The 13,932-nt window shown below is 41.9% G+C and overlaps 1 protein-coding gene across 1 annotated transcript; it reads left to right on the top strand.

Moving 5' to 3' along the window:
* On the top strand, window positions 1–12,746 carry LOC123363842 (serpin B6-like). Its single transcript, XM_045005295.1, has 7 exons — window positions 1–121; window positions 5,742–5,919; window positions 8,562–8,699; window positions 9,985–10,102; window positions 10,344–10,486; window positions 10,990–11,157; window positions 12,025–12,746. Exons 2-7 carry the CDS (start codon window positions 5,752–5,754, stop codon window positions 12,427–12,429), a joined length of 1,140 nt encoding a protein of 379 aa, XP_044861230.1. The 5' UTR covers window positions 1–121; window positions 5,742–5,751; the 3' UTR covers window positions 12,430–12,746.
* The last annotated feature ends 1,186 nt before the right edge of the window (window positions 12,747–13,932 follow it).

Genomic DNA, 13,932 nt, shown 5'->3' with positions numbered 1-13,932 from the left:
CTGACGCACTCTTAAGTGCATTGTCTTTTTAAGTAGATCAGGAAGTTGAGATAGAAGCTGTGCCCCAGGCTCTCTGTATCTATCTCCCTCTGTGTCCGTACCCTGCCCTGGAGAAGAAGAGGTAAGTGGGGTGTAGGAGCAGGGGGGAGAGGGACACCCTGACATTAGCCTCCCCCCGCAGGAGGCAGGGGCGGCTCTACAAATTTGGCCGCCCCAAGCAGTCATGCGCGGGAGGCGCCCCGGAGCCGCGGGAGCAGCGGACCTTCCGCGGGCATAACTGCGGAGGGTCCGCTGGTTGCGCGGCTCGGCTGGACCTCCCGCAGCTGCGGGCGGTTCGCTGGTCCGGCGGCTCCGGTTGAGCTGCCGCAGTGATGCCTGCGGGAGGTCCAGCCGAGCCGCGGGACCAGCGAACCGTCTGCAGTCATGCCTGCGGGAGGTCCACTGGAGCCGGCCGAGCGTCCCCTCCGCAGTCATGCCTGCGGCAGGTCCGCTGCTCCCGGGGCTCCGGTGGACCTCCCACAGGCATGACTGCGGCAGGTCCGCCGGCCCAGCCTGCCGCCCCCCCCCGGGAAAGGGCCGCCCCAGGCAGGTGCTTGCCCCGCTGGGGTCTGGAGCCGGCCCTGGCAGGAGGCTTGGGGAGCAGCTCCAAGGCAGAGGGCAGGAGCAGCAGATTGCAGTGGTGGGAGGTATAGTTGCAATTGCCAGCCTGCTCAGTAGCTGCAGCACAGGGAACTTAGGGGAGTGGGGAGCTGATGGGGGAGGGGCTGCTGCTCCACCCTGGTTCCAAGCCCCCACCAGCTAGCTGCAACAACCTGCTCTTCCTGCAAGCAATGGACAAAGCAGGCAGCTGCCAAAGGTTAGAAGGGAGCATTGTACAACTTTAAATGAGTGTGCTCCCTAATTGATCAGAAATGTAACAAGGAAACAAAGTTCACCAGGGTGACTTTAAGTGAGGAGTTACTGTATGTTCCTGTCATTTACACAAATTCCAATGTACTTGTAGCTGTGTATAACTAGTGTATGACTTGTGTATTACTTGCACTTAACTAGTGCATGACTTGCACTTGCACTTAAAGCAATTTAAAAAACCACTGAGATTATGTTTCTACTATTCAAATGGGTGATTTAGCTGATTATAGATAGTGTTGGGGGGGGTTGACATTTTTGTTTTGTTATGATATTCTAAACCCTTTTAATATTACAGTATGTTTTCATTGTTACCATTCCAAAATGATAATCGTTTAACTAGGGATTATGCCTGGTACTTAATTTGTAATGAAAGAGGTGCCAGGGCCCAAGCATCTGTTATGTATGTAAAAAAATTGCAGCAAGCCCAGAGGTGCCTGAGCTGTGACCTGCCAAGCCTAGAGGTACCAGGGCTCACCCTGACAACCCCTGGCACAAGTTGAGCACGGGCTACGCCCAGATAAGACTTTTATAAAAGACCATTGTTTTGTGTGCACCGGGTTGCACGGTGGTGTTTAAAATCAGTGATTTGAAATGTTCGCTAACACACGTGGCAAACCCAGCTCCTTCTCCTAGTCTAGGCAGGGCCTTAGTGACTTGCTTCTATGAACCTGCCCGGAGCAGCATGTTTGAAATTTAACCCCAACAGAACAACTCAGACCCGCTGCTGCAGGGAATTAGGGAGGGGCGGAGCCTGAGGCATAAAACGCCCCGTGGTGGCTTCCGGGCGCTAGGAGGGCGGGCGGGATCCCGGGGCTCGGCGGAGCTAACACAAGCCCGAGGCCACCGCCCCTTTGCCCAGCGCCACCGGTGTAAATTACAATGTGTAATAGACAGAATCAATCAAAGAACTAGACAGAGATCATACAGACAAACAATAGGGAAGTGGGGACCATAAAGATAAAACAATAAAGAAATGTGGGTTTCACAAGCCCAACTATTGATGAGTGATTTCTTGCCAGACAGAATGTTATCAAACTAAGTTTTCTCTAACCATTTTAAGATCTGTTTCTTTATCTGGTGATGGTGGGTGCTATTAGGACAGGACCGCCTTCTCAACAGTTTGATATTACATTGTTTTAATTTGGATGGCATGTGAAGATGTGACTTCCTGCTTGTTAGCTAATGGCTGCTGATCTCCTAATATGACTGCAGACATAGGATTTATTCTTACAAAACTATTCACAGTATTCATAGAGCAGAGAATAGTTTCTTGACATTCATTCAACAACAACAAAAAGTGAAGTGTTTATTATTTGTTTCCAGCAATACTGTCATATCCTCAGCACTTTCCAGCCATTAAAAAAGGGGTGATCCCTGCTCTGTTGCGCTTACAACAAAATAAGAAAATTGAAATTGTTTGTGGCTTGTTAACAAAAGGTTTTAATAACACAATGTCATTTTGTTCCCTTGCCCTTTTTTGTATGAGAAATAGATGATTTCCAGCTACCCATAACCTTCTCACAATCATTAGTGCTTACATAGTGACATTATGGGTGCTGTGCCAAACCTTAAAACAAATAAGTAATCAATTGGCTGGCTTGTAGATGTCACATATGGAGTGGGCCCTCGGGAAAGATTGAAATATGAGGATTGAAGTTGCTTACCAGACTAGTTCAAGAAGGGTGTTTCATGCATGGGAGAAGTGCCAACATGGAGAGAAGATATTTGGTTGAAGAGGTTGTTTAATCTAGCAGACAGAAACATAACGAGATCCGATAGCTGGAAGTTGAAGCTTGACAAAATCAAATGGGAGGTGAAGTGTAAATTTTGAACAGGGAGGATAATAAATCAGTGGAATGATTTACCAAAAGACTTGATGGCTTCTCAATCACTTCATATTTTTAAATTAAAATTAGATGTATTTCTAAAAGATATGCTGTAGATCAACCACAAGTTAGGGGTTGATATTGCCCTAATGAGCATGTGTGAAGTATCTTCACATACTCATAAGGAGAGTGAAGCTCTTAGGGTTATGCAGATGGTCATGAGAGACCACTGTGATCCTTAAAATCAGAGTGCTGTACAAATGTGATGTTTGTTAGCATTGGTAGAGTGGAGGGAACAGGGCGGTTTGGACCCGGGGTGCTGTTGAATGCAAAATGAGGCATGGACAGCCAAAGAAGGTAGATCAGTTATGTGGGGCCTTGAAGTCAAGAGCAAGAAGCTTGAACGTAATGCAGTTTGGAAGGGGAGCAAGCCCTTTGATAAACAAATCCCTCACATCTCCTAGTTTCCCATTTGTACTCCATAACTTTCTGCTTGATTCAACTGGATTTCTTGACTAGGTATATGTTAAATACAGTATTTAAACAGAGATGGACAGCACGATACACACCGCTACCGGACACAGGCCTCAGATGCACTGTGATGAACAATATGAAATGAAGTGCTCTATTAATATTATAGCCTCTGAATATCTCTGATAGTTTTTAAATGTAATATAAATTCTAAAAAAGGTAGCTCTTATTCTTATGTATATGCAAGTTAGCAGTTTTCAAATACATTTGATTTCCCCCCCCCTCCTAATTTTGACCCTTTCCCTATTTCAGCTTCAGTAACTAGAGGAGAAATACAAGAGGCGGATTTACAGTAAAACACAGGGTGCCCTGGCACGGGGCCACCCAGCAACTGGGGGCCCCAGGGCTGGGCAGCTGCAGAGGCAGAAGCTTTGTCCTCATGGCTCCTGCTGCAGGCTCTGCACCCATCGGCAGCCAAGCTCCTCCCTCCCCTGCCTCCTCCCCCGAGTGTGCCACATTTCCGCCTCTCCCCCCCCAGTGCTTCCCCCGCCGCCAAACAGCTGTTTGCCGGTGCTCAGGTCGCTCCTGGAGGGAGGGGGAGGTGCGAGGCCACAGAGTGCTCAGGGGAGGAGGTGGAGAGGAGACAGGGGCGGGGCCTTGGGGAAGGGGGTGGAATTGGGGCATGGCAGAGCAAAGGCGGGGCACCTGCACTCCCCCTACACATACCCACCCCTGCCGTGAGTGGCTCAGGGCAGGGGGCTGGGGTGGGGCAAAGGGCTGGGAGCACCCCCTGCCCTGACTCCTGCACCCCCCTCACACACTCCCAGCCCCTTGCCCACCCTGACTCCTGTACCCCCGCATACCCACCTGCACCCCTCACACAAAATGGGAGCTGCCCCAGGTAAGCGCTCCACACCCCAACCCCATCCCCATGTGCACTTGCGAAATACCCTAAATAGCTGAATATTCTTTTAGAATATTATTAGAAAGTTGCCTTGACCGTTTTGTAGAGACGCTGCAGTTTGTTTTAGCTCTTTATTGCCATATCAATAATAAAAAATTAGTATTGCCTGCTGGTCATAGGTTCTGAAAATACAAAAGATATCAATCGGCTCTAATGGGGAGTTTTCCAGTAATTTCTTTATTCACAAGTGTATTTACAATGAGCAACTACTGGGCAGCAACATAAAAATAACACCATTATGTTACAGAGATTAATAAAGAGACTGAAATGTGGACTCCTTTCATGGGCTATTAGACCAAGACAACCAAATTTGTTTCATATAAGCTACAGAACAGTCATCAGATGGCAACGCTGGTTCGTTTTATTATTATGTGTTCTTGGATGGGCACATATGTCAACTACATATCTTCATTAGACCTTAATCCAAAAGGTTCTGTCATACTACAATGTGAATTAAGGATAATATTCTCTTGTCATGATTGCTGTCAGTCTCCCAACTGGTTGAATGAGAAATGCTGGAAGCAGAATCTCCTGTTAGTCACTGACAGACAGGAATAGATGGGCTGAGAGTATAAAACAAAACCAGTGCTGAACAATTGCTCTCTAATTGACGTGTCAGGAACGGAAGAGGAAAGGAAGTTAAAAATGACTGAAACAAAAGAAAGGGATGAAACATTAAAGAGAGAAGACTGTAATAAAGAACTCTTTTCTTAGTTTCCCTCACCATCACAACCTCTCTCTCTCTCTCTCCCCCCTGCCATTATATTTTGCTATTTCTCTTCCCATTTTGCCTCAATCTCCCTATCTCTGCAGAAGTGGCACTCCACCTCTGTAGAACATATAGTCACAGGATCCACTCTCCATAACTCTGCTGCGGACAAACACTATCCTAGTGGCCTAGAAAGCAGTGGGAAGTAATATGTGGATTTACCACTAATGAGTGAATAAGGCAGGTGTTTATAGAACTTTACCCCCAAAATCAATTTGCTTGACTAAGCAAGTTACCAACCCAGATCATAAAATACGTGCAGTGAATATTTTACACAAGAGAATCTAATATATATTCAAATAATTATGTACTACAGGTTGGATTAAAATAAATTTGAGGTATGAAGTATTGCACAGCTGTGACTTAAGCAACGTGCCTCCAATAATGACCATTAACTATAAAACAAATTCAACATCAGTTGATAAATTTGGATCACCTGTCTAAATATGAAATATAAATTGTATTCATGCGACTAGACAATCTGCTAGCTAGGAACTGAATTCCTCTAAAACAGTGTATAATGCTATTGAAACTCAACAAGAATCTTAACTGGAAAAGTTTGTAATTTGTGTGAGTTTGTCCCATTATTATCTGAAGGCTCTTTTATATACTCGGATTTTGACAGAACACATGATCCTTAAACTTATTTGGCAATGTGTTAGATCCTGAGGCAGTGTAAAACCCATATAGTTACACTGACTTCAGTGGAGTTAATGGTGCTTTATACCAGCTGAGAATCTGGTGCATTACATTTTAAATCTGTATCTTATGTGATCTTTCCTTTGTGTTTTATCTTATAGGGGTTCTGAACCATGGATAACCTCAGTAAATCAAACACCACCTTTGCACTCAACCTATTCAAAAAGCTGAGTGAAAATGCCAGTTCACAGAACTTATTCTTTTCTCCTTTGAGTATCTCCTCTGCTTTGTCCATGGTTTTTTTGGGTGCAAAAGGCAACACTGCAGCCCAGATGGCAAAGGTATGTCTGGATAAACTTGAACCACTTAACACAAGTTTGGTCTAGAAACTGAACCACAGATCTCTGTATGTTCTGTACCTATGGAACACTCCCACTATCATCCTTGTGTGCCTCAGAGTAGAATTTTGATGGCACCATACAGCTGAGGTACCTTGAAGAAGAGAGAGCTGTCTAGCTGCCTCAAGAGTTAGAAAAGAACTTCTTCAATTACATTCTCCTGGGATTAGTATCAGATTATACTAATCACCTAAATATGTCTTAAAAACATAGCCAGGAGCATTTTCTTAAAATCAGCCCCCTTTTAAGATGTCAAGTTGGGCAACCAAAAAAATCACTAGTCGCTTTTGAAAATGTAGGTCTAGTTCATTAAACTCTTAATGCCAAATCCTGCTCCAATGAGCACTCGGAACCTCCAGAGAGAAAGAGGGCCTAGGGAAGAAGAGTTGGGTGCCAAGTATGGATCCCTGAGGTCCCCCTGAAAGGTCAAGCAAAGACCTAAGAGGAGACCCAGGAGACAGAGTCACAAATGTGAAGAGAGAACAAGATATAGAAAAGGAGAGTGATCAATAGTGGCAAAATTGGCAGGAGTCTGGGAAGATGAGGATGAAGTTGAGGCCCTGAAATCTGTCTGCAAAGAAGGACTTCTGTGTTGCATCTACGTACGCAATTAGGTTCTCTTAGCTTGTGGGTTTTTTGTGACGTATGCAAGGTGTCCTGGGGTGAGAATTACAAATTTCAAAACTACATTTATAGCTGTCCACTTAGATCTTTATACAGTATTATTTGGCTTAGAGGAGGGGAAGAGTTTGTCTAAACTTGCAGCTTCAACAGTAAAATAGGGTGGAGTTGAAACTGATTCCTTATAATCTGTAAGCACTTTCAGAATTGGCCTGTATATGTCTTTTGTTTAGAATGATTAACTATCATACTAAACTAGGTTGCTAAAAATTACATGTACTAATGGGTGTGAACATTCTTTTGTTCTGTGTCAGTAAAATCTCTTGCTCAAAATATCAGCCAGTCTAACAGCTCTGCAATTGTTATAGAATTCATATCATGGCATTTTTTTAGCTGTTATTTTTAAGCAAATCCAACATTTAGGAGGCTGATTTAAAATAAAATAAAAATTTCTTAATCAGTGTGTCACCTGAACTCAAAATTGAGGATGAATTTTAAGATTTAGTACTAGTTATGTTTTAAATTAACATTGAGACAAATTCTGCTGTTACATTGGTGTAAAACTGGAGTAACTATTAGACTTCAATGGAATTGTGTCAGATTTACTTCTATGTGAATGAAACCAGAATATGGCCTGATCTTGATTTTAAGACCGTTGACCTACGAGACCTGACATCAGTGAATTTAGCCCAGAGACTTACCATGGGTGTCCCACGGAGTTACCCAGACTGCATTTGGTTGAATTGGGCCTATTGTGTCCTATGATGATCCTTTGGTGAGCTGCCCATCTCCCCTGTTGGTTGTTTGGCTCTTCGGGAAGCCTCTGAGGTTATTTTTGTCACTCTGGGCATTTGTCTGCCCAGACACAATGAAGTACTGCAGAGCTAAAGTTTTCCCTTAGAAAGGCCTTTTCAGGGTCTCTTGCTTCACTATAGTGTTTTATACTAGAAGAGCCATTCTTGATCTCTATTAATTAAAGTTTGCGCATATGAAAGCAAAGGACTAATGTACTAGGTCATTCTGTAACTTTTCTTCATTCCACTACCATTTAAGCTTAAATAAGAGCCAGATCTGTTCTTGAATGTCTTCAAGAGAACCTATGCTAACTATTATACTATTGGGTGTTTCATCTTAGAGAAGAAGAACGAAAAGAATGGGGAATAGAACAATGCAAACACGAAATGATGCAACAAAACTCCATTGTGGAAGGCAAAATGGAGGCCCTGTGGCAAAGGCAGCAGCATCCTATGGGAGTGCTTGAATTGAAGGCATAGTTCCAAAACATTGCTGGAAGCCTTGGGAAAAGGACGGTTGAAAGGGATACCATCAACTTAAATTATACCTTGTCTGAATTTTTTTTTAACCTCCTAGTGTTGCAAGTAACAGTTAAGATTAGGGAAAAATAAGGGACGTTTCTCCCAGTTTGTATACTTGTGTATTTGATAGCACTTTGTGTTTCACTGTTTCTTCCATAGAGACATTTTCCCTGTTTGTCAGGCTCTTTCGCACAATGAAACAAAACAAAAAAAAGTAGTGCTAAAGCTACAAAAATTGGCATTGGGGCTCTAGAGACAAGTCTGAGACCTGAAGCTACTTTAAATTCATGTTTTGATACTGTGTAGATTTCAAGTTGATGGTTTTCCTTTAAACTCTCCAGAACTGTTCATTCTATATGCCCTAAAGCTAGAATGGAGTGAGGGGTCTTATCAAAACATCTATGTTTATTTCCACAGTAAAATATTTTAGAATGAAGTTTCCTTCTTCTAACCTGCACAATTTGCTCCAAATGTGCTGTGTAATGGGAAATCCTTTCCCTTTTAGGGCTGCCTTGGGTGTTCAGGTTGCAGCTTTCATCTCTAAGCTGATGAAAGGCATTGTACTAACCTGTCCCAAAGTGCATGTTTCCTAACTGGTCCCAAAGCACATGTGGGTCATGCTGAGTGTATTCCTGTCTCTTTCTATAGGTGCTTGCTTTGGACAAAGCTGAAGAGATTCATGGTGGATACCAGTCACTTATTTCTGAAATTAACAAACCAGGCACTAATTATGTGCTTAGGATTGCCAACCGGCTCTATGGGGAAAAGACGTTTACATTTCTTGCAGTAAGTCAAACATTCAGTTTGTTTTTGTGTTATAACACACTTCCTATGGTTCCACTTCTGAGTGCAAGTCAAGATATTGGCTTTAATCTACAGGCACTATGTAGTTCAGGACCTGACTAACCAAAGCCACTCTCTGTGTAAAATCCATTTGTGTGCTCAGCTGATTGTTTGACAGTCCCTAGCTCTGAACTCCTGAGAACTGGAGCAGCATGTTGTCAATGGAAGGTCCAACAAACCCCAACTCTTCAGCATTCCATTAATCACTCAGGCATTTTTGGGCAGGAGGAAATTCTTAAAATCTTAGCTTCAAATGGTGGGCAAGGAGGGGAATAGGCATTATTGTGTGACTTTTTGAGGGGGTCTTCCCTCCCCTTAAATTGGACAATGCATTCAAAGGACACAGCAATAGGCACATAATTCTTTTTTTAAATCAGACAGAAGAGCAATTAGAAATTCTCCAAAAACTTACCTGAGAGTAACAGCAACTTTTAAAATGTATCTTAAAAAAAAGTGTACCCTGGTTTTAACCTTCTTTCTGATACCCTTCCTTCATCTCAGGAAAATTAAGAGGTAACTGAAAATTTTCTTGAGTTTTAGATTCTAAAAAACAAACTTACATTTTCAGTAAGACAATCAACCTTACCCTCCTCAATCTACAGTAATTTTATTACTAAAAGGGATTGCCAGTATAAATTCTCAGATCAAGAGTTCTTCTCAATTAAGGTTAAAACCACTGTGATTAAATATTTAAACTTGGTATCTTTGGCATTTCGTCCATAAAATAGAAAACTCCAAAATACAAATGAGAGAGAAAGCGCGCGCCCGCATGATTTTGACCACATAATTGTTGATCTCCTGACATTTGCAAGGTAGACGTTTCATAAGGCTGAAGAGCAGGTTATTTTGGTCCACACATACTATACAAAAAAAGAGATAGAAATAACCTCCCTGAGGTTTCACTTCTAAACTAGATCAGGTTTGAGTTACTCTTGGAGGGTTACAAAAACCTTTATCTAGAGATCAATTTACAAAGCCTTGTACTCTCAATCCAAAGCATCACTTTCACCATGCAGTCTTGTTGTTGATCTGTCGGTAAGCCGGCTGCTTGAACTAAGAATGTAATAATAGAAAATAAAATGCTCAGCTTGAATAGAAGTGATGACAAGTTGGTGTTAAGACTGACTCTTTCTGAAGGGATGGAGAAAGAAGAGGTAGATTCTATGACTGAATCTACAACGGCACGCCAGAAAAAATATATTAAGACATCCTCCATTGTTTGTCCTAGACATTTATAGACTCCTGCCAGAAATTCTACCATGCAGAGCTGAAACAACTTGACTTCTCTAGAGCTGCAGAAGATTCCAGAAAATACATAAATGCCTGGGTAGAAGAAAAAACGGAAGGTAAGTTGCTTGCAGAGTTCCACAGTGTCTTTTTAAACAAGCAAAGCCTGCTTTAAAAAAAAACATATGGTCATAGAAGTGATACAGTAGGGGAAGGAGAAGAAAGACAGAACTGAATCCTTCAGATTAAGATGTAGTTCTTGTATTGTGCAGCAGGTAGAGGATACTGTAGTTAATAACACAACTAGGTAGATGGATGTGTATTAGCTAAAAGCTATTCTTCCTTTAATGTGTCATAAAGGTAAAATCCAGAATCTGTTGGCTCAGGGTGTTGTTGATTCAATGACCAGACTAGTCTTGGTGAACGCCATCTACTTCAAAGGCAACTGGGCAACCCCATTCAACAAGGGTCGCACAGTGGAAAGGCAATTTAAAATTAACAAGGTATGAAGTAGGAAAATGTCACTAATTTTTCACTACACTTCACCCAGAGAAAACAAGAAATGTTTTTAATCAGGATTGCCCTAAGTGCACTTTACTACAACCCTCTGTTCTATCCCATCCCCTCAACACAACCCCTTTGATTATTTTTATTGTAAACATCGTTGAAGCTACATTTTCAATTAAATAAATTAATGTAGATGTATTTCTTGTTTCCTTTATTCTCTCACACTGCACTCTAAGCAACTAAAATACATGTGGTATTTCCCTCTGAATAAATGTCAAGGGACTGGGCATTTCAAATGGGAAAAGCCTGATGGAATTCTGGTTCATTCCCTGCCACCCCAAAGGGCAATGGTAGGACCCTTCCCTACAATATTTTCTAGTGCTCTGTCCAGCCTAATTTCAGATGTCCCATATGATTTGAATCCCGGTTCTTCTAGTTTAGTACCAACATGCTGGTTCTGTAGTACCTGTTGACATTGATACTATTTTTTTTTTTTAAGAATGAGAGCAAACCAGTGCAGATGATGTTCAAGACAGCTAAGTTTAACATGAGATACATAGGAGAGTTTCAAACCAAAATCCTTGACCTCCCTTATATTGATAACGAGACTAGTATGATCATCCTGCTTCCTGATGAAATCCAAGATAATTCCACTGGCCTGGAACAGGTAAGGCATTTGTACTGAATACAAAGCTCAAATCCTGCTAGAGAAGAGCATTTGACTAAATCTCATTTAGATCTGTGAATTCAAGTTCCAAGCTCTTGAACTCACCAATATTAGCACAGGGTGGGAGAGCTGCGGAGGCATTGCATCTGTCCCCACCAGATGGGAATACCATGTGTCACTGTCAAGTAATCCCAGCTCTCTCTGATGTCCAGAGAAATGTTAAGTTGTGAAAGGAGAGACTTCTTGACCAGAGGAGTGGTCACCAGGGATTGGGATGAAGCCAGAATGTAGTGAGTGACAGATTGAAGGAGATCCTGGAGAGCTCCATTCTTACAAAAAATCAGTTCCTGTTTGATGGATTTTCCCCCATATTCCTTTCTAACCGTTGTTTGGTACAGTGAGGGAGAGTCTAACTCACATTTCTTCATATGGGAGTCCTCAAGTGCTCCTCTATTCAAGAGCTGCTGATTTCTGTTCTGTGCTATGTTGTTACTGGGCTGGCCAGGGACAGCGAAATAGCAATGCCTTTCCCACAGTATCCACCTCTGCTAAGTACACTTCATTACTAATGACAACATGCAATTGCATTAACTTGTCACCGTGAAAGATGGGCTTGCGACGGTACTTGCCTATAGCCCAGTGGGGCTCTGATCTTAACTGGGGGACCTTTTTGTCTTATTGAAAAAAGAATAAGAATGTTTCTGACAGCCATTTATTTTTGGCTTCTGACTATAGCAATAACATTCACTCTAGACGAGGAGAGGATGCTAATCCCTACTATGTAAACACACACAATGGTCATTGTTTTGTTAGTATAAATTCATGGCTTTTCTTGCACTTTAATTTTGTGACCTTTTCTTCCTGTAGCTGGAAAGAGAACTTACCTATGAGAAACTTATAGAGTGGATAAATCCAGAAATGATGGACTATACTAAAGTGGACGTGTTTTTACCCAGATTTAAGTTGGAACAAGGTTATGATCTGAAGCCTGTTCTGAAGAGCATGGGAATGGCTGATGCATTTGACAGCAAGAAGGTGGATTTATCTGGAATGTCAGCCAGCAATGACCTAGTTCTGTCTGAGGTTGTTCACAAGTCCTTTGTGGAGGTAAATGAAGAAGGCACGGAGGCAGCAGCTGCTACTGGAGTAATCCTCGTTGGGTGTTGCTTACAGATTCCACCACAATTCACTGCTGACCATCCTTTCCTCTTCTTTATCCGGCACAACAAAACTGGCAACATTCTGTTCTATGGCAGATTTTGTTCCCCCTAAAACAAAAAACAAAAAAAATGCAGCCCTTAACACAGTAAAATTATTTCCATTTGACTATCTTGCGATTTTTTCACTCTCTAAGCAACAAGCTTTGTACAGATGCTGTACGTTACATGGTGCAACCCTAAACACCCTTCTCTCTTGTGCCTGAAGTAGCTTTTTGTAGTCCTCTATTCAAATTTAAGAAACGGTTTTAAATAACAGGATCATTTAGGAATGTCTGTTCCAAGTGGTAAGACTTAAAATGGCATTTGCCATAGTTCACTGTGTATTCACCCTTTGTATTCTGTATACCTAAATAAATACTGATTTCTTTAGCTTGAGTCCTGGCTCTTTCTTAGCCATGACACCTTGCTTACTGCATCCCTCCATCTCTGTTCATATTCCCCTAGAAATTTGGTTCTCATACTTGGAGTTGCTTAGCAGCAAGTGGTAAGATCTCGTGGGGAGAGGAAAAAGAAATAAGACTGACTTCTGACTGACCTCCAAATGTTTTTTGCAAATTTCCCTTTTCCCCATCTCATTTTCCAGACTGGTTCCTTCTGTGTCTAGCTGTGTTCCCATTTAAAAAAAAAAAAGAAAAACAGCTGTTGGCAGCTGTCTAACAGATTTTTATGAATGATGCTAACAATTGTTACTCTTGGGGGGAAAATTGAGCAGGTACTTATTCAAGACAAGGAATGAAGTCAGCTCTACTGAAGTCAATGGTAAAACTTTCTTATTGACTTCAGTGGGATCAGAATTTTACTCTGCATATGTCTTATCATTAGTTTAAAATATTAGCGTAACCCAGGTTAACACTTGTTAAATAGGACAGACCTTTCTATCTATAGCAAAGGTTATAATAAAGAGCTTTCAGGACACATACAGTAATGTAAATGCGAGAGCTCTCATATGTGTATCTAATGTAACAAACCATGAAGGCAATATGTAACAGCAGTTTGTAAATCTTTTTTGCTTAGACTTACAATGCTAAAGGATACAATCATAGTTGTCTTATCTAGTGATTTGTGTCTTGCTGTTTGCTCCGTGAACCAACAATAAAGGAACTGATGTGAAGTGTTGTGGGGTCAGGTTTTGTTTGGGTTTAATTGTGTAGTTCTTCAGCTGGAGTGGGATTGAAACAAACGTGTGAATTTTGCCATCAATAACTAGCAGGGACAGGCTCTGCCATTCTAAGACTGCACTAGCAGGGCTCCCACCTCCAACCAAGTCCAGTATTTATTGCTTCCTTTAGAATACTTGGCTGCCAAGAACATACGTAAATAGAAGCAATATGGTTGTTAAACTGGAACATAGTATTTAGTGTTGTTCTGAGTGTTGCAGCTAACTCAGTTTCAGTCTCAAATTAGAGCACGAATAACAGCACCTCATAACCTGGCAGAGTGAAGTCTGAGGGGGTAAGGACACAGGCGTTTCTTCTATGCATGGAATTAGTTTCAGTGAAAACCTCATGGTTAAAAATAACCTTTCACTATATTATAAATTATAAATTTTATAAGA

The sequence above is a fragment of the Mauremys mutica genome, chromosome 2 (genome assembly GCF_020497125.1).
Source record: "Mauremys mutica isolate MM-2020 ecotype Southern chromosome 2, ASM2049712v1, whole genome shotgun sequence".
Classification (NCBI taxonomy): domain Eukaryota; kingdom Metazoa; phylum Chordata; order Testudines; family Geoemydidae; genus Mauremys; species Mauremys mutica.
Note: the sequence above shows the minus strand (reverse complement) of the source record. Positions and strands in the feature narration are given on the sequence as shown.